This window comes from Cynocephalus volans, chromosome 16, assembly GCF_027409185.1.
Source record: "Cynocephalus volans isolate mCynVol1 chromosome 16, mCynVol1.pri, whole genome shotgun sequence".
Lineage (NCBI taxonomy): Eukaryota > Metazoa > Chordata > Mammalia > Dermoptera > Cynocephalidae > Cynocephalus > Cynocephalus volans.
In genome coordinates, this window is record NC_084475.1 from 38,581,562 (window position 1) to 38,605,529 (window position 23,968).

At 38.0% G+C, this 23,968-nt stretch overlaps 1 protein-coding gene across 1 annotated transcript in view; it reads right to left on the reverse strand.

Annotated features, from left to right (window-relative positions):
• Positions 1-8,698: 8,698 nt before the first annotated feature.
• The window catches only part of TMC1 (transmembrane channel like 1), a 188,278-nt gene continuing 173,008 nt past the window's right edge, over positions 8,699-23,968 (reverse strand). Inside the window, exons 16-20 of the mRNA XM_063080407.1 lie at positions 22,314-22,553; positions 17,684-17,809; positions 14,218-14,296; positions 14,061-14,112; positions 8,699-8,721 (exon numbers count right to left, since the gene is read on the reverse strand). Of these exons, the coding sequence (XP_062936477.1) occupies positions 8,699-8,721; positions 14,061-14,112; positions 14,218-14,296; positions 17,684-17,809; positions 22,314-22,553 (520 nt within the window). The remainder of the gene's footprint in view (positions 8,722-14,060; positions 14,113-14,217; positions 14,297-17,683; positions 17,810-22,313; positions 22,554-23,968) is intronic.

Genomic DNA, 23,968 nt, shown 5'->3' on the forward strand with positions numbered 1-23,968 from the left:
CACCCTCTGGTTATCCCTTTCATATCAACAATGTGTCAACTCCCAAATCACACTCTCAAACAAGCATACTACATCACCTTGCTAAAGCAGATCTCCCAGCCACTCCATCACACTGACCTTATTTTACCTTTTTCTTAGCCATTTTCAGTAGCAAAAACTGTTTTTTAAAAAAAATTTACTCGTGCATTTGTTCAGTTCATTTATTTTTGTAATGGCTTATTGTCTTTATTCTCCTGATGTAAAGATATCTGTTGTGTTCAATGCTGGGTTCCAGAGCCTAGTATAGTACCTGGCACTGTCTCACAAATGTGTTCATGCCTTATGGGTAGTGTTTTTAACTTATACTGAAGACTGGGTGGCTTTAGACAGTCTCATGTGTTATTGCCATTGATATTAGAAAAGAGAGACCAAGTGAGAGTCATGGAAATCCAGCTGATATTACCAAGGAAGAAAGCAAAGAGGGATCAAGAGGAATCAAGGAGGTATTAATTAGCTTTGCTGGGCTGTAAACTGGCCAATGCAAAATACTTTTTTTTTTTTTTTTTGCTTTTTTTTGTGACCGGTAAGGAATCACAGCTAAGGTTTGAGTTCCAGTTCTGTTCCTGGCTGAAAGTCGTACTCACTAGCTGTCTTTGTTTTAGTACCAAGTACTCCTGGTTGTACCTGATAAAACCTTTTGGGAATGTCTTAGAATCATGTTCAGGGTCAGACTGACCACTTAAGAGGAAAACACTTTAAAGACATTCCCAAAAGGTTTTATCAGGTACAACCAGGAGTACTTGGTACTAAAACAAAGACAGCTAGTGAGTATGACTTTCAGCCGGGAACAGAACTGGAACTCAAACCTTAGCTGTGATTCTCGAGCAATGCTCCTTCAGCCCACCACTCAGCCACCACAGTTACCTAGTAATCTACTGAGTTAAGATACATGGATCCTTTTCTGTGATACAGGCTGTTTCCATTGGGTCTTATTTGTTCCACTAACAACACCAGAGACAAACATTTCCCATGGAATCATTCCATGTTCCCCTGTGATATGGACTGAATTGTGTCCCCCAATTTTATGCATTGAAGCTTAATCCCCACTGTAACTATGGAGGGTGGGAAATCCTATTATGGTAATTGAAGGGCAGGGCCCTGAGGACATGATTAGATCCTGAGGACCATGCCTAATGAATGGATTAATAATGGTGGTCATGGGCATGGTTCTGAGGGCTTTAAAAGGAGAGCATGTGAGAGTCTCTCTCTTTCTGCTCTGCCATTTTCTGCCATATGAGACTCCTGCATTGCTGTAAAGCCACCACCAAAGAAAACCATTGCCAGATATGTTCCTTGGACTTTGGACTTCCCAGACTCCCAAACTGTAAGCAGTTTGGTAAGCAATAAATTTCATCTTCTTACAAATACCCAGTTCCAGGTATTTTGTTATAAGCAACAGAAATGGACTAATACGCCCTGTGAATGGCTGTAATTCTAGCTTGTGGCTCCCTTTGCAGCAGGCTTATTTACATTTGCCAATGAGCTATTCCATAGTCATTCCTGCAATACCGAATTCCATCACAAATGTGTTTGTTAATTCCGAGGTCAGTTACCCAAGTTCCTTGCTTTTCAGACCTGTTACTCTATCTGTTTTTCAGGATTATCCTCATACCATGCATAACCCTACACCATCACATAAATTTCTCTTAATGTCATTCAGTTTGACCTGCCTTAACACATAGATTCATTTCTAAAAATTTGTGCTGAATCCATTTTCCCCGTTTACTTATATTATCAAATCTGAGCTATTTTCATATGGGAAAAAAAGTTTGATCCCAAAAGAAAAAAAAATCAGGGGATTTTAGCGCTCAATTCAGTGAGACTCTTTGCTTCTCTTGACTCACAGTTCTTATGCATTTAGCTCACTTATATAATTCCTACTAGATGCTAACCATGGCTATAGAGCCTTACATTTTAATTTATAGGAATATCATCATTACATATTGTTAATTCCATGGCTGGATTACATGGTAGAGCAAGTAACTAGTTATTTAGAGAATCAACAAAGCAGGATTATTTTTTCAGAAGGAGGCGTCCGATGTTAGCATGCATGTAAGTTTATTGGTTTAAGGTTAATACTGTTTTGTTTTAAATTAGATGTTGCAGAGCACCATGATACACATATTTGCAGTGTTTATTCCTATAAAAATCGTAATCAAGCTCTAGCTAATTCTCATTTCAATGGTGTTCTCAATTACTGCACAGAGTTTATATGTATGGCAGATAAATTAATTATACCACAGCTGCAAATATTTAGAACTCCATCAAAACAAGGGTGACAACCATGATTATAACTGAGCACTAACTACATGCCAGGCACAGTTCTATTATCTAATTTAATTCCAAATTAAAACTTTATGAAGTAGGACTGTTGTTATCCCCATTTTTAGAGATGAGAAACAAGGTTTTGAGAGGTTGAGTAATTTCCTTAAAGTCACATAACATATGTTCATTTTTGCCTCCTTTAAATGAGCATTAACATTCTCATTGTATTAGTCTATTTTCTATTGCTTATAACAGAATACCTGAAACTGGGTAATTTATAATAAGAAAATGAAATTTATTTCTTACAGTTTGGAGGCTGGGAAGTACAAGGTCCAGAGGGCACATGTGGTAAAGGCCTTCTTGGTGGGAGCTCTCTACAGAGTCCCGTGGTGATGCAGATAATCACATGAGCCCTTGTTAACATGCTTACTTGCTTTTCTTATAAAGCACCAGTCCACACCCTTGATAACCCATTAAACCACTAACCCGTTACTCCACAAGTGGATTAAACCATTCATGACAGCATAGTCTTCACAATCCAATCACCTCTTAAAGGCCCCACCATTGAACAGTGCCACATTGGGAATCGAGCTCCCAAATGAGCTTGGGGGGATATTCAAACCATAGCACTCGTGCAGTAGTCCCTTCTGTGGAGTACAAATGTTTCCTCCTCTCCAGGATCTGAGCTGAAAAGTAACTCCAGGACCCTCCAATTTCTTGTCCATGGTGTTTTTACCTACTGCAATGGGTCAGTCACCTCATTTGTGCCTGCCTCCATTTCTATGTAAAAGAAGCACAATTATATTCTATCTTAATGGAGATCATAAATTTAGAACTTTGATTTTACTTTGAAGATCAAGCATCCAAAACAGCTCCTAGTAATTATTTAGCAAATTGGTGAATACATTTTCCTGTCTTGAGTCAGTAAATAATCTCTTAATTCTCTGTCCAGTTTACCCTTATCACTCATTTAAATGTAATGTGTTGGCTGTTGCAGAATATTTTTGTTTGACAAAGGAAAGTTAACTCAGAAGATGGACTATAGAAATTTGGTCTTATACTGTCTAGACCCTTTGATCCAGTGCTCTTAACTATTCTTCAGTAATGGGTATGGTGATGAGGAAGTAATTGATGAATTTGATAAGTTATTCTCACATGATTTCTGGAGAAATATAATTTTAGTCTTATAGGGAACATTGATATTCCAATCTACTTTTATGATGGTATTTTTCCCTTAAAATTCTTAGCAAAATCTCTAGATGTTTGGTTAGGGCTTTCAGAGCCTAAATCACCCTCTGAATTCAAGCTGGATACATTTGGATTTGTCATGATCCACTTGATATGACCAATTACTAATTTGCTACATTGTGGATAATTCTATGACTCCATTTGAATTTAGAGAGTTTCTATTGGTATATATATTATGCAAAGTGAGTTATCCAGGAGGAATTTGACTGATATCCTATCAGTGATGGATAGGATGCCAAAGCCACGCATTCTCGGCTTTTCTTTTGAATCATGATAGTAACCTGAAAAACATGGCCTTCATGAATAGCAGCAATACAAAAATTAAACTTATAATAAAATATCAGGACTCTACCTGTTTTCTTTGATTTGGAGAAATAATTTTGGACGAGTTATTTTTAATAACAAAATCAAAACATAGATATAACTAAGTCCAAAGTATTCACAAATCAAATAAAATAAGAAAAAAAATGTCAATTTCCCAGGTGGTACTTGGATTGGTTACCGAATGTGGATGATACTTGCTCTGGTGCAAATGAGATTTAGCTTCCCAAAAACATGATTTTAAGTATTTTTCTAAAACTTAAATCTCCTTAAAAAATAAGATAGTTTCTGAAAAGAGCTTTTATGTAGCCACAAATAAAACAGTATCAAGAGAAAAAAGTTAATGACTTCAAGGCTAATTGCTATGAAATAGAAAACACATTCCTAATAGAAAAAAGTATAATTGTATCAATAAATGGACCAAAACTGCCTTGAAACATGTATATATTGATTTAAAAGTCTATACTAACTAATGCTTTTACACAAAACTGTGTTCTAAAAGGAACCAAATTTAAAGTTAATATCTAATTTTTAAATAATCAATTTAAATGTATAACAATAAAATAAACTAATTATGCTATATTCATCTTCTGGAATATTTTACAGCCATTAAAAAATTCCTGAAGTAATTTTAATGACATAGGAAAATGTTAAATGAAAAAGTAGGATGAAACTACATATATCTTATGATCTAAACTATTTTACTGTGTGTGTGATTATGGATCTGGAAAAAAAAATACACTAAAATGTTAACAGAAGTTATTCTGGGTGATGGAATTGTGGGGTTTCTCTTACATTTTTATTCTATTAAAAGTTTCCAAATTTGTTGCAATGAATAACTAAATTTAGTTTTTGCACATATTTGTCAGAGCTTTTTTATTCCTCTCAGAAAGAATAAAAAGTGCAGTCTAGATTTGTTTGTTTGTTTGCCTTCTAAATTTTCCTTCTAAAAATATAGAAATAAACCACAGCAATCAGATCATCCTAGCACAAGGCTATTCTCTGAAGGGTCATAAAACAGCTGTGGAAGTGGCATTCACAGTCTCAAATTCTTGTATATATAGTTACACTGAAACATTTTCTTTTTGGGGGGGGGATTGGAATTAGCCATTTGTTTTCTTAAAATTAATATTTTTATTGAATCATAACTGATTATACACATTTTGGGGGTTCAATATTGACATATGCTGATCAATTCAATATTATAAGCATATACATTATTATAAATTGTACTTATTCTTTATGTCCCTTGTCCAATTTTTGCCCATCCCCCTCTCGCTCCCCCCTCCCACTACTGATAACCCTAGATTTCTTCTCTCCTTCTGAAAGAGTAACAGCTACTCTATTGATATGTTGCCTAGATGACCTGTCCGGTGCTGAGAGAGGTGTGCTGAGGTCCCCCACTATTACTGTAGAGTAGATGCCTCTTTTATCACTCTGGAAGGGGCTTTGTGGAGTAAGACATTCTCTTCTTTTCTTTGGACTCTGCTGGTGACTCTCCTTGTGTCAATGCACTCAAGTGGCTGGCAGGCCATATGCATGGTGGTTGCAGCCATGGCTATTGTGGTGGCTGTGGTCATGTGGAAGTGGTGTTTTTGGCATGCTGCTTGTCTGGTTGTGGGAGGAGGGGTGGATCCCTGGCTCCAACTGTTTTTACATTCTAAGATGTTGCTGCAGAGCAGTTGGGTGGGAGGGGTGAGGGGAAGGAAGAAGGAAATAGGATGGGAGAAGGAGGAAGGAGGGAGGGCATGATTGAGGCCTGTGGAAGCCCCCTCATTCCAGCAGGGGAGATTAGGGGGCTTCCAGTGGTGGCTTGATTATTGCTGGGCTGAATGCAGATGTCAAGGGGGTGTGGGAAAAGCCCACAGCCCCCTATTGCCCCAGCTCAGAAGCCCAGGAGGCTTCCTGTAGTGGCTCGGTGATTGTCACTGTGCTGGTTGTAGGTGTCAGGTGGCATGGTTGTGGCCCTCAGCCCTCTCCCCTCCCTGGCTTGGGGGCCCCAAGAGCTTCCAGTCCTTCTAGGTTTTACAGGTGATCATTGGTAAAGTGAGACCTTTACTAGTTAATATTAAACTTTCTCTCTCGTCTGTGGGTATTTTGTATTTCTTTCAGTTCTGTGTGGGATCATTTGCTGTTCCCACCACTTAAACTCTTCACTGGAATTAATTTGTTGCCCTTTGCTTACTTCTGAAATGGGGGAATTTCCTGTGGGTACCAGCACTTGAACCCTGTGTTTGAGCTAAATTGCTGCTTTGCTGCTGATTCCCTGGGGAAGGCTTGTTGTGCAGCTCAGGTTTAATGGTTGACTTTGTTGGTACTTCCCGTCTTGTGAGATATGGTACACCTGGGCTGCATGAAAACTCTGGCCTGGATCTCAGTCTTTTCAGCAAACTGCTCCCCTGCAGTTCTATGTTCCTGACCAGTCTACACAGAGTGGGCCTTTGCTGATTGGAGGCAGATCAGCTGTCCATGCTATGTCCCAATGTTCTCCCTGTGGGACCTTCTCCCCCACCACCCGCACTCTAAATGCTGCCCATAGGATGGACCATGCATCAGTCCCTTGTGATGACTCACCAGCCTCTGAGTGGTTTTTTTTTTTTTTTTTTTTCAGTTGTTGTGGCTCCTCGGTCCTATGTGGGTTCATGGGAACCCTGTTAGTGGTCTTGCTGACCTAAGGACCACCAATGCCGTCTTCTCGTCTGCTCACTCCAAGCAACTTCATCTGAATGGCACAGAAGTGGCTTTTGCCAGCTCCTGCTCTGTGCACTCACTAGCTGCAGGCTTCAAGTGGCCAGGATTCAAAATGGTGGGAGCAATCCTTTCTTTCTCTCATCGTGGCTTCTCCTGCCTTCATGCACTCCATAGGTCTCTCCTCCTCTTCCCCTGAGCTCTAGTGGCCCCAGCTTGGCTGTAGCTGCTTTTTAATAGTTGTAAATTGGTGATTTCTGGGAGAGAGAGATGCCGAAGACCGTCTATTCCACCATCTTGATCAGAAGCCAGCCATCTTTATCCTAATCTGGAAATATTTTCAAAAGCACTATGTAGACTAAAAAGGTGCTACAAAAATCCTATTTATTAATGTGTGGAAACATTAAAACTTGGCTCATCATGTCTGAATGTTTACAACATTAATATTTGTTCTAAAAGTACTTTGCCTTTAGGACATGACTGTTTTGGGGAACAGTTTGTCATCTCTTGTCATCCTTATAAATTAGGTCAAGAGCAAGGGGATTTATGAACCATCACATTGTAAATTTGTCAACACAATAAATTAATTCTCTAATCTTATTACCACACAGTGTGAAAATGACCCAAGTAGAAATAAACAGTAGCTTTATTCACTCATCTGCGTTATAATCTAATGAGATAATAAACTCAGCCTATCAACAGATAATTCATTTCTTATACCATAGAAACATTTTTCATGCATATAACAGAAGTTTTTGTTTCATAATGCAACTGCTGTAAGTTAAATTGATTCAATTTAATTAACAAGCATTTATTCAGTGCCTACCTGTGCACAGCACTATACTAGGCATACAAAAGAGTTAAAAGATATGATCCCTGCTCATAAGGAGCTTACAATCTGGATAGAAAAGGTAATCCATGCATACAAGAAACAATAAAGAACCATTGCAAATTATATGAAAATCAATATAAATAATAGACTCTGGGGAGTGATATCATTGGGAATGGAAGCTAATTTGAAAAACATTGACCAGAGGAAGTAAGTCTAAAATTGGCTGGCGAACAGCGCAATCTTTCTATGGCCAGTAGAAGATTGAAAAGAAAGAGAAACTCTAAGACAGTGCAATAAAAATCAGCAAGTCCACTGCAGGGAATTGCAGGCAAATTGGTTCAGCTCTGGAAAGGGATGCTGTGAGTTAGGAAATGAAACTGAAGTCACACAGCAAGAGGGCATTAGTGTTACTATTCAAAGTCAATTCAAATTTTAAATAAGCAATAGTGCTTAAACACATCTATAAATGAAAGCCGCCATAAAAGTGTATTTTCGTAACCTTAACAAAAAATAAAGACAACCTATAGAATACTAGAATCTAAACTCAGGGGTTGTGATCATTATAGGTCAAATGAACAGACTGTGATGGATCACCAGTCCCTTACAGTGTCTTTTTTTTTTTTTTAATTCATAAAGAGTTCGGTCGTCTAAGACCCATGTACTTCCGCTAGATCAGAGACTTTCAACCCAATGCTAATCAGACCCCTAATTCACTTAGGATTTTTCTTCTAAAGCCCCTATCCCTTTCATACTGAATACAGCAGCAAATAAAAAGGTCTTGTGTGTACTTTGTGGAGGCTGTGGGTAGGGAGATAGGTAGAAAAAAAAGAGAAAACAAGGTGTTGATTGCAAAAAGTGAGTTAGTGAATGGTTACAATGAGTACATAATGCAGAAAATTTTGAATTCAGAGAAGAAAAACAGGTGAAGTATTTCTGCTCCCAGTTCAAGAAAACTAAGGCAGAGGAAATGTATAAAATGAGAGTCCATATGAACAATTTTTTTTTAACCCACCAACTAAACCAGTTATCTTCATTGCTGGGTCACACTCAACTTTTATACTTAATTTATTAGGAAAAATGTCAGGGAAATGAGGCAGGGGAGAAAGTGGTAGAGTAGGAACAAATCCCTAAATTGGAATAAGGTGGACTGATGATGCCCAGGATTGAGCACCATGACCTTGATGATTTATCGGGGTGAACAAGGAAGGAGCAACCATGCATGCTCATTCTCTGGGCCTTCGCATAAAGCATCACTTTTAAACAGCAAGACGGGAGTACTCCTGGGTCCCAGGATATCTATGGAAGCTACTTGCCACCAGCAGCTGCAGCTGTTTCAAAAGAGAGAAAAAGAGAGAGAAAAAAAATGAGGAAGAAGCAAATGAAAATTTAGCTTTCAGGGTGCTCAATGGTGGCCTGAAATCATATCTTCCAAATGTGCTCCACTTTGCTATCATATTTAGCATTGCTACATTCAAAATATTTCTATATCTCTTATTTTACAAAGTCCTCACCAATTCTAAAGAAAGGAAAATGGAAGTTCTGCTTTCTCTTGTAACACTTATTCACGACTGCTTATGTAGTTAATGTAGAAATTCATTCCTTTCAAATTTTTCCAATAAGAGAGTTCCTCACTATCCAGTAGATATTCAGTAGGTACTTACTGAGTGGCTGTACACATTATGGGAAAATATCTGATAAATAGCATACTATAGTATTGTATCATTATTTAGAACAATAAAGATAACAATAAGTCTTCACTGGAATTCAGATCTTAGAAGTCAGAATTTTCTACTCCCCGTTTTAAGCACTCATTTGATAATGTTAAATGATACAGAAGCAATGCCAGTATGTGTGATGATGGAGTTTGGATGAGTTGTCCCCTCCAAAACTCATGTGGAAATCTGATCCCCAATGTGGCAGTGTTGGAAACTGATTGAGTCGCAGGGGCGGATCCCTCATGAATGGATTAATGCTCTCCCTGGGGGAGGGTGGCTAGTGAGTGAGTTCTCGCTCTGTTAGATCCTGTGAGAGCTCGTTGCTAAAAAAGACACTGGCTCCTTCTCTCTCTCTCTCTTGCTTCCCCTTGCCATGTGATCTGCTTATACCTGCTGGCTGTTGCCACTTTCTACCATGAGTAGAAGCAGCCTGAGGCCCATGCCAGATGCAGCTGTCCCAGAATCGTAAGCCAAATAAACCTCTGTTCTTTAAAAATTATCCAGTCTCAGGTATTTCTGTTATAGCAACACATTGCCAGTATGTGTCATGTACATGCTTCCACCCCCTCGTCGTCCACAACTAAATCATGCTAATTGATTCCCTCTAAGGCGGACTCCATTCCAGACTCCATCTCAACACAATAGCCCAGGTAAGCACTATGGAATGAACAGAGCTAAGACAGAGATAAAACTATTGCCCCTCTTGTGTAGGCAAGATGGAGGTTTGTCTAGGCTGTGGCAGTAAATGCTTTGGTCTGAACTTTTGCCTCCTCCCAAACATGATAGTCAAGATATTTGGTGGGAGGTGGGGGGTTGGGGGGAGGGGGAGAACCTAAGCAAGAAGTGAGCAGGAGGGGAAATGATGAAATTTGAGAAGCTGGAAAGCAGACAGATTACTGGTAAGTGACTTAATTCTAACAAATTGAAATGCTAAGCTAGCAGAGGGAAAAGAGAGGAAGCAACATAATTTATACAGAAAAATCTCCAAAAGGCTCAGGAATTAACAGCAACAGGTAACTTCCACACCTCTAGAAGTGAAGCACCAACACAAAGAAGAAGCTTTAGCTGTCCTTCTAAGAAGCAGGCAGAGGCCCAGGTCCACTCCTCCACTTGGCACAAATGGTAACTGCCCCCTTCTTTATCCTGGCAGAAGACTGGAAGAATATTTTTTAGAAAGAGTAAAACAAATGTTCATGGCTAGAAGACTATGAGGAGTACCATAGTGAAAACATGGGCTGCAGTGAGCATTTATGGGCTGAACGCTGGGACCTGTGCCCTCTTTTTTACTCAGGTGCTGCAGTTTTGCTTGGCAAACCCTCTGCTCTCCAGCTGGAAGTATGAAAGTGACTTTTCTGTGGAATCTGATCAGCCCAAGAGGAAAAGCCCAGATATCCACATGGGGGTTCATCAAATAGCCCAGGAGATCCCTCCAGTGAAGATCTGTCCACAAGTCCTACCCACATGCTTAAAGCTTCCAAACCCACCTTTGAATCCCACCCCGAAATATGAGGTGAGCACCAAGGATCACGAAGCAGCTGAGAAAAGGCTTTAACAGAGACCAATTGGGAGGGGGAAAAAAAAAAAAAAAGAACAAAGCAGCTTAGAGAAAACAGAAACAATAAAATGCAAAGAAACTTCAAAAGTTATTAATATTCACATAAAGACAAAACATGCCTCTGCAGCCTTTACACAAAAACAGGATGCTATTTAAATAAAAAGGACAATTAGAGAACAAAACAGCTTGTGAAAATTAAAATTATGATAGCAGAATTAAAAAATAGCCAACAGAAATACTGAAAATTAAAGTTAAAGAAATATTTATGCATAAAGCAAAGTGACCCCCCAAAAAAAGTGTAAGAAAGAAAAGTAAGAAAATCGATGAACTAATCTAAGAGGCCCAATATTCAAATAATAGGAATGCCACAGAGAAAATGGGTGGAAAGAAATTATCAACAAACAATTCAAGAAAATTCCCTGCAACTAAAGAGCAGGTTTCCAGAGTGAAAGGGCCCACTGATGAATACACAAGGAGTAAAAATAGATCCACACAAGATATATCATCATGAAATTCAAAACACTGGAGATAAAAAGTAGATTCTACAATTTTCCAGGTAAGTAAAACAGTCAAAACTACAAGTCACTCAAGAAAGATCAAGAATCAGAATACCTTTAGACTTTCCATTAGCAATTCTAGAATCTAGAAGGCTATGGAAAATTTCTGAAGAAATATTATTCTGAAGAAATATTGTTTTTAATCTAACTAGGTGTGTTTTTTCTATGCTCAAACTGTCAGTTGAAAGGAAGGGTAAAAGAAAGTTTCAGATATGTAAGATCTCAGAAAATTTATCTCATGTTCCCTTTCTTCCCTAAAACGTGAGCAACCCAAAAAAATGGAAGTTAGGAAAAGTGGATAGCAGGATATCCAAAACAGGATGGAGTGACAAAGATACTTCTGGATGGCCATGAGGAAAAATCAAAGGATGGCAGTCGTACACCAGACATAAAAGGAACGAGCTGACGTTGGAGAAGCTAAGAAGATTCTGGGAAAGATTCCTCCAAGTGAGTGAAATGCATAGAAAACCCAATACATCTAATATATTGAGAGTATAATTCAACAAATAGCAGAGATTTAGAGACTGAATCACTGATAAATACATAGAAAAGTAAGAAAATGTTCAAAAAGAGAAAATTATGAATCCTGAGAAAATTAAAAAGTATGCACAAGTAGTCATAGTTTACTGCATAGCTCAGCCATGAAAACGTTACATGTCCTTAATAATGTATATTGACCTAACCAAAGTAATAATGTAACTATACAGGCAGAATGTGTAGAGAGATTGGGGCAAACATATAAAAAAGAGCCTAATTCTTATCTCCACTGTAGTTAACAATTTTAATAGGTAATACTTAAAACTAAAAAGTCAAGAAATTGCAACAAATATATGCAATTTGGAGATAAATACCTAAAGAATCAACTAAAAGAGTTGAGAGTGTCTCTGGGTAGTCAGGTGTGTGAGGTTGGGGATGGCGAGAGGGCACAATGGCGGAGGAGGGAAGGAGATGCTGTTTTGAAATAGAGCTCCCTACACCCTCATAATGTACACTATCTGCTTCTGTAGAATTGCTTGCTTAACCTAAGTAACTCCATTTTGCCCCCTGCCTGACCTGCAGACTACCCCCCCGCCCCCCACATGAGAAACCATTGACTTTCTCTTAGAAACAAAAAACAATTGCATAGAAACAGGAGCCATACACAGTGAATTATTACATGGGAACAGGAACCATACACAATGAAAACTTGTATGCTTGACTGCTCGAATGGCTCATTCTTGGCTTCTGTGACCTAGCTCCCTAGCTTGCTTTGTGCACCTGGACAAACCCATGTGCCAACGGGATGTAGTTTTTGTCTTTAAAAACCCTGCAAGACCAAAGCCCGATGTCGTTCTTCCTTGGCCAGCTGGAGTGAATAAACTGCCCTTTTCTGCACGAGTGGCACGTAAGTGCATTTCTTGTGGGAGGGGGCCTCACAACAGTTTTATGTAATAAACATTGTAGAATTACGTAACTAAATTATGCACACATGTAACGTTGATAAAATTGAAATGTTTTATACAAACACTAGTGATAGCTAAGTTACTATAATCATTCCATTTTAGCACCCAGCAATTGATCTTACACTTCTGCATGCTAGAGAGGAAGGGGAAACAAAACAAAACAAAACAATAAAACAAGGAAGCAAAAGAAAGCAACATAACAAAGTCTTGAACACATGCTGTTGGGGCCACCTTTTCCCTTCTCTTAGGTAGATGTACTCTCCCCAGTGCCTTTCATGTGTTTCAGGGAATCTGATCAATCCCGGCTCCAAGGGTGGCTCCAGCAACTCATCACACTCTACCACCAAGACACGGCAAGTGGTTCAGAGGTGGACACATGACCCATTTGGGCCAATCTGAAAGGAGGAGACACTGGGGGATTTCCAGGAAAGAAGTTCCCTTGTTCTTCCAAGGGAGCTACTCCAAATCACATTTTCTGAGTATCATAGTCTAAGGACATGGCATTGAAAGTTGCTGTTTCCATCTCCGCTGCCATGAAAGTCAGCCAACATGAAAGGAGGTTAGTCTTGAGAGATTCACAGATGAATGGGCTTGGCCCTGACCATGTTCTAAAATTAGGATAAAAAGTGTCTTGATGCCATACACACCACTTCCATGTTCATTTGTGTGGACCGATAAATTTATCTTTTTTAATTAAACCAATTTGAGTTGAGTTTTTTATTACTCGTGGCCGGGATGGGGGATGGGGCAAGGGGAGTGTGGAAGTCCTCCTAATATGAAAAGTTTTAAAATTAGCAATGAGGAAAAAGAAGTGGAGAAAAATTCTCATCAAGGTTCTTAGGTATCACTTTTCCATGGGGAACTCAAAGCCTATCACGAATTTTGGCAAATAGGAGTCTTATTTATTCTAATATTTTAAAAATTAAGGAGGTTAAAAAAAGAAAGGTTAATGGATTAGAAAAGGCTTCTGGCAATCCACCGGGGTGAGCTCTGAGGCCCTACTTGGGATCTTCCCAATGTACCCTTCTATGTATAAAAATAGTCAAAATGAGCAGGAGAGATTCTGCATTTGTATCTGCCATAAGTATGTGAGTATATGAGTGTTTTCTTCATCTTTTGTCAATTTTCAAAGTCTTTTTTTTTTTATTACTACTGCTAAGTTTACATTCCTGATTTCTTTTTTGTTCTCCCACTAGAAAACAACCAGATCCCCCAGACGTGTTGCCTGAGAAGGACCAAAAAGGTGGACGGTCTAATCAAATGCTTAGGATGTGGAACAATTTTCACAGGACAATAATACCACTTTCCATCAAATGCCCCATTTGCAGAAAAAAACACAAAGGAAGGATGTACTGTTGGTAGAAAAATACAAATTGCACACATAAACGTTTCTCCAACCTGCTCGTGCAGCTGCCATTTTCTTGTTTCGCATTTTGTTCTCCAAGGCTTGCTACACAATAAAAAAAGGATAAAAGAAGAAAATTAGATTTCCTGGTGTTTTCTACTCCTTGACATTAATAAAGACAGTTTTTCTATGAAATACAGTGTATCCTACCTGTTTCATCTTCTTTTTGAGATCCAGATTTGCTGACTTCTGGCCCTTGGCAGTAGCGTTGAGATAATAGATGGTCAAACTAAGTTTTTTAAAAAATAATAATAAAATTGATGGTACTTGTTAGTTCCTCAGGATTCTTCTTAAATTTGCATTAACTAAATCATAGAATGTTAGCATGGCAGTGTACGTTAAGATATTTTTTACCCTAAAACTCATCTGTTGTAGATAAAAACTGAGGTCTAGAGAGGTAGGTAAAGAAATGCATTTGGAATTACACAGTGACTGGGCTGAAGCTGGAAAATTGGACCCAAAGGCTCCTAATCCACAGCCATAAGCTCTGACCACTATTCCACACTGTCTAATATTTGTTTCTCCTGGAAAATGTATTAAAAATTAGTTTAAATTATAATTAAAAGTAATTTTTTAAATTGATGGCAATGGCATCCAAGAATATGGAAACTCTACAGAAGTTTAGAGAACACATCCAATAAAAAGGAAAATGACTTTCTGCCTTAAATTGCTTCCTCTGGCCTTTACAACTAAGAATATAATCCTCATGGGCATAGTTAGTTAACATGGACTTTTTTTTTTTCATGGATATATTGTTTGCATTTCTCTCTCCCTCAAAAAGAAAACATTTTATAAAGGAATATTCTTGGATTTAAGACGACATTTACATTTCAAGAAAGAGCAAATTCTGGCCATACAATTCTATAAAAATAAATACGCTCATCTTCAATGAACGCAAAATGAATAAAGGGAAAAAACACAGTAAAAAAAGATAACTGATATTGCTCTTTGTTGCAAATAACTTGATAGCGAACAAATTTCCTCTACTCACCAACATGCCAGATAATAATCTTTATGAGCCATCTGCTGCTAGCAACATAATTACTGAAATGATTTAGCTGGATTTGTTTATCTCTTATGTGACTGATGGGAGTTTGACTTAAATTACATACATGAAAGCATCTGGGGTAATATCTGGCATCATATAGGTGCTGAATACTTGTGTGTGTGTGAGTGTGTGTGTGTGTATATTAGAAGCATTTTCTTTAAAAAGTCACTTGATTTGGAGGATGAACTCAAAGATCTCACAAATCATTTATAGTTGTGGAATTCTCTATTTATCCACCACTTTTTTCCTGCCTTGCAATGGACCTTAAATAAGTACTCCTCGCAAATCATTTTTTAGTCTCCAAAGGAATGAAATTGCCTGCAGAGAACTAACCTGAACTTTGCTCAGATAGCCACACACCATCCAAGCTGATTTAATATGATCCATTGGGGAAATTCAAAATGCTTGTAACATTCTCCAATTAAAGTCAATAAAAAGCCAAGCCAATTGTATGGGCCCCATAAAGTAGAAGATGAGACCTCAGGATTTGAAACAATGAAATCGGCAATAAGCTGAAATTTGGGTTTTACATCAAAACCTCAACATTTTAGGACATATATCTGACACTCATATGACCCAGCTCTCCTCCAGGCTGTCTGTACCAAGGGTCCACAAACTATGACCTCCAGGCCAAATCTGGCTCCCAGACTGTTTGGTATGGCCCATGAACTAAGAATGGTTTTTACATCTTTTAATGGTTATGTACTGAGATCCTCAATTTTGCCTCTTGGCCTAAAATATCTACTATCTGGCCATTTAAAAGACGTGTGCTGGTTCTGGGTCTACACCATCCCTGACAAGTGGCTTCCAGTCCTGACATTCCCACTGATCCTAAACTCTGGTGATGCAAATGGGTGGAGGAAATAAGAAGGGGGAATAAGAAGATATGAGGCTGAATTCCATTGATTAGCCACTTGATTGGAGGCAGATCTTCTATGTCCTATGGATAATATGATTAATGAAGCCAATTTCTTAAGGATATTGTAGGAACTAAACGAGTCAATGAATGGATAGTGCCTGGGATAAAGGCAGCATTAGTTCCTTTTCCACACTCTTGAGACAGTCTATTAAATCTTTAGATAGGGGCACTCGAACAATGTCACTCCTTAAAAACAAATCTGTCTCTTAATAAATTAAGAATATAGTAAAATCTGACATGTATGTTGTGTGTGTGTGTGTGTTTTAAGCAAGATCTCATTTCTACCACTAAGGACCCTGACTCTCAAAGGTCACAGCATACTTATTAACATGCTCTCGGAAGCCACTGTACCTATCATAAAAATGTGGAGAAAGAAAATGATCACTTCAAGGGCCATCTGGTGAAACATGCTGCATTCGGCAGGTCATTTCCTAGCACATCTGTGCCAGAGATTTACTGTCTGATTCTTAATACCACCCCATGGTCTGTAAGGTCTAACAGTAGTCTGTTTTGCTATTTCATTATCCCTGCAGGTTCTTAGCTCTCCCTCATAGAAGGTGTTGTGGTATAAAGGAGTGAGCACTAGATTTACTGTCTAAGGATCTTGTTTAAATCCTACTGTGACCATTTCACTATCTTTCTCACCTGGGGGAATCACATTACTCCTGTAAGTCAGTTTCTTAATTTATAAAATTACCTTATGTGGCTGTGACTGTGAGAATGACCATGATGGTCCTAACAATAACAATAACTGGGTCAGAAACCCTGCTCATTTACTTCAAACCATTAGGAGTTTTTCCCCTGTGATTTCCTCATTTTAACTTTAAGCAAACTCAACCCTTTGCATCAATTTTGTTCCTAAAGTATCCCTGGAAGTGTCCTTGACCAAGAGTAGTGGCAGTTCCAGACTTTTGACTTAGGAGGGGCTGGGGGTTGAAAGGAAGGCCAAGGGCACTTGTCTTGGCTCTTTCCCAGCAAGCATGGAGTTTTACTTACAAGGTGAGTTTATCTGTGGGCACCAACAGTCAGAAGCCAATGAAAGCTCTATGGGAACAAAAGTCTCTTGCCACGTTCCCTGTTGGAAATCACTTCCAACTTTGAAGGGATACAAAGGGATCTTTCCAAGACCCTCCAATCCTCTGATTCTATCATCATGGACACACAGTTATTGACACAACTCTAAGAGTAATTTTTAAGACCCCTTCAGCCCTCAGCCCTAAAATGCAGCCTACAGTGACCCCAAGGGGAATATTAACTAGAGGTTCATCATTTCTGTATATTCACAGCCATCTGCTTTATGGAACAAGAAGTAGGGGCCAGGTCGTGTGGGGAAGCTCAACGTGCTGATTAGATTTAGTATTTAGCGTTTACGTTTCCCTTGCTTTAGCTGTTTACTGATAATTATTTTGGTTACTTGGGAACAAATCTTATAATCCTAGGGAGGCCAAGGCAGACGCAGATGGCTGTGAATTACATCCAATAGGATCAGAACACGGCTCATGAATTTCAGCCTCTCCACCATGTAATCAGTACTGAATTTGGTTAGGTTACAGCACAGCCCTTGGGGAGAACAAGAAACCTGAAAAAGCTGAAACTTAAACAGAGCCAGGGAGAATGTTACAAAAGCCATGACGAGAGAAAGCACATACGCCATCACCAAAACGACAGCAATGACCAGCCCGGGGTTGGAAAGCTGTCTCAAGATCTTTGCCATCCAGCTTGGGAAATCATGCTCTAGTGTCTCTCCAATGACTTCAAACATCCGATTTTTGCCACTGAAAAAAAAGGGAAGTTAGTTTATTTAAAACATATGGAAAACCATGGTTACAGCAGGAAAACTAGAAATCTTTCTCAAGTACTGTCCAGTACTCTTTGAGGTTAGGAATCTGATGTTTAGCTACAGCTATTGATACTTTGACCTCACATGGTCAATATCTAGATGAGATATGAGAGATGTTATCCCAACACAAACACATAAGTCAAGGCAGTTAGGAAATGAACCACGGCATTAGGAGAAGACTATTTAAAACTGTTTTTCCAAGATCTTTCTTGCAGAATATTTTGTAAATAGCTCATAAGTCTGCCCTTTAGCCAGCTGTTCTTGTAGGAGAATGCTCTCCTTGGGTTGAGTAAACAATATATTTAGTTTTTAATCAGCCTTGGAAATGAGCACAAGGAATAGACTAATGGAATAAAATCCACAAATAATCCAATAAGTCTTTCCATGTAATAGCTCTCATCACCTTTTTCACCAGACCTCCTTCATCAGAGATGTTAATAGATGACCACACTGAAGGCTGAGTCGTTTGCCTCTAAGTCATTCTCTTCCAGGACAGGCCCAAGTCAATACCAGCTTAACTTCACCTCTGAGACCCATTAGGTTGAGAATCAGCTTCAATAAACTAGGAAAATTACAGCAGAAGTCCTGACTATAGAATATCCAGAATTATAACCTAATATTCATTATGCCAAATTATTTTTTCTGCTCTATATGCATATTGATTCTACTATGAAAAGATGTAATTTTCAGAAAAAATTTTGGGTTGTGTGTCACCAAATTGTATATATTATAAGAATAAAGGTGGGTGTAACATTTAACATGATATTTGGTTTTCCTTTTTTTCAATCTTGAAACATTTTCAACTACTAAATGAACATGACCCATTCTCCCAGATCAGATTTTTTTTTTTCTCCTGATCTAACTAATGCTGTCTTTCAACAGAGTGACTACAAGTATTTTGACAGGAGACATTGGATGACAGAGGTACAAGTTTCACTTCACAAAATAGACCTACACATGAATTGCAAGGCCTATAATACATAAGGGGGAATGAAGCTTACAGATAATTTAAGATTACATCAACTTATTCTAGTAAGGTTTCTTCTTCATCATTCCATTCTAAGTGGCCATACTCTTCCCTCCCCAACCATATACTGAATACAGGGTAAGGAGTAGGCAAGGAGGACCGGACGAGGTAAGACAATCAATCCTCCCTTCTCCAGCATCTCAGGTTACATTGGACAAATGTGGTAGGGGGAGGGGACTAGAATTTTACAAAATTATTCCTACCCACAAAAGTCTTCTTAGCAGCCAGTGTGACCCACTGCAAAGTCACTAGAGTCTCTGAGGATTCTTGGATACCTTTTTCCAGGTCAGTTTTCTTACCAAAGAAAGAAGTACAGATCACTTCATTATACACAAATTATAGAAGCATCTACAAATCCCTGGCAATCTCTTCTCCTGCCAGTTTAGCCAGAGTGTTCCATTTCATAATATTCTCAGCACTTCTTTCCAGTTGTCTGTGACTATCGGCTCAAGTGATATGCTACTGCACTTAGCCAATAGTTCTCCTGTGGGCATAGCTCCATCCACTCTAGGTTAGAACAGTCTATGAGGATGCATCTTCCAGCTGGACTGTAAGTTCCCCAGGATCAGAATCTATGCTTAGTACATGGATTTATCCTACATCTCCTAAAGTGTTTTGTGCACAATAAGCGGTCATCATTCATTTATTAACTCAAATTATCAACCAGCACACTACTGTGTTCCGGACTCATAGAGATAAAATCACTCTGTCCTCAATCACTAGAAGTCAACTAGACTATTAAGGAAAATAAAGACAGCAAGTACAATTGCAAATGAGTAATGTAATAACATTGTCACAATATAATGTTAGCCTTTAAAGCTCTAATAAACATGCACCTAGTGTATGGTCTTGCTTACTTAAAAAATAAATCTGCATAAAAGGAAAATCGGATCATAAAATGACAAAATGTTGAGAATTGTTATTTCAGGCCTTTGGAATTATGGGCAGTGTTTTTTTGTTTTGTTTTGTTTTGTTTTGTTTTTGTTTTTCATGTTAAAATGTCTCTAGGATTTTCTGATTTTTTAAGACAAACACATACTATCTTTGCAGTAAGATAAATACATAAAAAATAAAATTGCATAATGTAAGCAGGGAGATAGGTATGTGACAACCTAGAGGACTACAAATTGCTTGGAATTACTGGCAGAGATGGGGAAAAACATCAAGTGTCAGGAAATGTTATGGAACAATTAGAAGAATTATATTCATCTAGATATCAAAGAAAGAGTTTTTAAATTGTTTAACTATTTAAAGTAAATCCATTTATTAGCCCATTGGAATAATTTCCTGGAAAATTGACCCTCCCTAGCCAGGTCTTATAAAACCAGAATAAACTAGAATATTCCATCCAATGGCTTTGCTGAATGGATGCATGTACTATAGCCATCTCACCTAAAAACATTCCAGCACCTGAGATCAACTGGCCATTGCTGTGATGTCTCCATTAACCTACTTCACGTTCATGTTTGCCAATTTGCTGCCCACCCAAGATCAAAACAGGGTCAGCCAACCTTTGCCAGGCAGGCTAGGCAAACCACCCCAAACTCAGAATTCCTCAGGACAGCCAGCCGTAAGGATCCTACTAACACATGCTCTCTCACCTCATTTCTAGAGCAGAACAATCCTTTCAAATTTGGAGTTAAAACAAATGAGCAAACTAAACATTCTTTTGGTCCAAAATTAGGAAAATGACAGGAAAAAATTTGCTATCTAAATAGCATGGAGATACCTCTTTCCCAGCATTCCACTAAAATATCTGAATTTCCTTGATTCAACATAGTGATATTACTCATACAGGCAGTAATTTTGCCTAAATTTTCAAATTAGAAAATTCTGGAACAAAGTCAGATACTATGCTTTAGATACAAACTTTTTTTTTTTTTTACATTAAAAGTCAGAGTAACTCAGTGTGTGACATAAAGAAAGCCAGAGGAGTTAGGGCTTAAAAAGCTAAAATTGTGCAATCATTGTACATGCCTAATTCAGTAATATTTTAAATCTGAATACATCTGTGTAACCACTACTCAGTTCTGTGTTTACATTGTGTGGTTTCGCTTACAGACAGCTAAGGTCCTTTACTACATTTTATTGAGAAGGATCAACTTCCAATTAAAAAGTTAAAAGCACACCTGAAACTTATCCTAGATATTAATTTGTACAGATAATTTGCAGTTAACTAAACTCTTTGAATAGCTTATCTCTTGAACTTTGGACTATGGGATTTATTAAGGATTTATTAAGACAAATGTCTTCTTTGAGACTGTAATTTCATGTTTAGTCTCCAGATGTCACTGTCTGCATTATTTATTTCAGCCCACTTGCAAACACCACACATGCGCATGCGCGCGCGTGCACACACGCAATGAAATAACAGGGCTTGTTAACTTCAGTTTCCTGAGTATGACAGAACTCCAGCTAGTTTTGCTCTGTCAGCTGGCTTAACATTTTCTTTCTTTCTTTTCTGGTAAATCAATAATTCAGAAAATTATTAGAGTGAAAATAGTCTGTGGGCAACACGCCTTTTGACTTTAATTAAATAAGTTGGGTCTGCAGCATAAAGGGGAAATTATATGTGGCCATACAGCACCATGTTTTCACATTCTCATTTCTTTCATGGAAAAGGAGAAATAGCTCAAAAGCATGCTAACCAGTGCCTCAATATGTGAGGATTCTGGGCGGAATGTGGAAGACTCTAAGTGGTAGATCTTAAGGCCCTTTAGGGGATCTTATCCTTCAGATTCCAAGGAATTTGCTTTCTGATATGTGTCATAAAGATAACTCTGTTATGAAGAACTGTAGAAAAGTCCGATGTGGATCAAAGATCCTTCTTGACGCTTGATTACTGACTTGAGTGATACTTCAGGAGAATATATACGAGGAACATTCTTAATTTTTTTTAATAACATGTAGGATTTGGGGTCACAAATTGTATGATCCTCTTTATACTCGTTTTTATTTAATAATGATTCCATCCCCCAGAATACATGTGGGGCAATCTCCTTTATTTTTGTTCCAAGGTGGTGGTCCATGTCAGCAGTATCAACATCTGACTATGCCCAGATGTGATAGCCGAGCATCAGGAAAACTCTTAAACCAACGTAATCAAACCTTGCTCTTGGCTATTCCCAAATTTGGAAACAGCTCAGATTCATCATGTATATTTTACCCAGGCAGAGCCTGGAGCACCTTAAGTTATTTTTCCTTTTATGGCTCCCAAATGAGAAAATAGATGGGATTTGTCTAAGAATCTCCACGTCACATCATGAGCCTGAATACCCAAAGAATCTCATTTCTACCAACTAAATATGCCAATGTTTGGGAGAAAAAAAATTATCTTATACAATGAGTGGCCACTCCCACCTCTACCCCTGAAAGAACACTTTGCCCAATTCAAATTTCAAAGACAAGAGACCTGAAGGGGCCACAATCAAAAGATGGTGGGAGGGATACGATCATGTACAAGACCGGCATGGTGGACAGGAAGAGGATGAGCAACAGCATGCCCAGGTAGAAATTATTTGATCTGGAAGCTTTGAAGACTCTGGCCTCGGGAACGTTGCAACACATCACGGCCCAGCACTGAAAGTACATGGAGGTGTGGAGTCGAAGGATATTGATGCCGGGGAGGCTGGGAGCAAAGAAGGACCCCATCCTGGAAAGAAAACAGAGCTCTGCTCACTTTTGAGTCTTTACTTCAAAACACAGCCACACAGCACCTGTTTATTTTATAGCAAACCCCTTTTCCAAAGGCAGAAAATGTATTGCCACTTTCAACCACAAAAACCCTTTTTACAAATAAACCTAATCTATTTCCTTCTACAATGGTACCCATTGTACCATTTCCCCCATTATTATAGGTATTGTATACGTAATTCTTTCATAAAAATGATGCTCTTAACTAACTATATCTGCTATCATTAGCAAATTTAAGCTACAACAGAGTAAACAATATATTACTATTATTACTCTCCTCTCTTTTAATTCTAAAATAAACTTAATTTCCCCTAACACTCATATCATTGATTAAAGTATCTAAAAATAAAAACATAGCTTTTTTTTTATAATTGACCAAAACTACTCATTCAATTCAAATAAACTGCTCATTTTGGTTAACATTTTTGTAATGGGTAATTAATTTTTGCTTAAAGAAAGAGAAAAAATTAAAACAATTTTTTTTATGATGCTAACCATTTTCTTTTTGTAGCTGCTATAGTGCTTTAGAGCTGATTGAAAAGATGTATTTAGGCCCAATAATATACCATATTTCGTTGATAATTGATAGCTAGCTTTGTGTATTTTTGAGATGAAAATTCTACACATCCATTTAAATTTAGTTTATTTGCTTACTTTCTTACTTGAGCTTGTCCTGGAAATCATCCACTTTGTGTCCCTAACTTTTAAAAAACATTTTAAAATACTACTTTTAAGCAGAAACAACCAGGGTGAAGTCATTTTTACTTGATGGCTGAGTTGATTATCTTAACAAAATAATTTCGATTTTCTTTGATGAGAAAATTCATAACGTCATAAAGAAAAATGAAGAGCAATTAGTCCAAAACCAAAAAAAAAAAAAGATATCTGTGCACTTACTTTATAAATTTAAGCAGAGTCCTATCTTTTAAACTGTCCCACCTGTAATAAATCCCTCAGCATTTCGAGTTATGTTTAGCATTTTTTTACTTCCTGGATATGTATAGTAGTTGTTTAAACCAAATTAATATAAATTCGGTATATCATATGGGCATTTTTGAGTTAGATGAAAAAATTTGTTTCTGCTGTAATTGAACTTAAGCCAACCTCAAATTAACTCATTCCTTTGAAAAGTGGAATCTTGCCGCAATCTGGGTTGTCTTATTCACAGGATTCCAGACAACAGATCTGAATGATATTTTACCATACCGAATTGACCAGAGATTTTGCAGGAAATTAAACTACACTTTTTAAAAAGTGAGGATAGACTTTGTAACAACACAGTGTACTTTAATACAGAACAGCAAGAGAGAACCTGGAACTCCAAAAAAGTGAGAAAGCAAGTGAATGATAGTCCCAATTGATGGGTCAGAATTA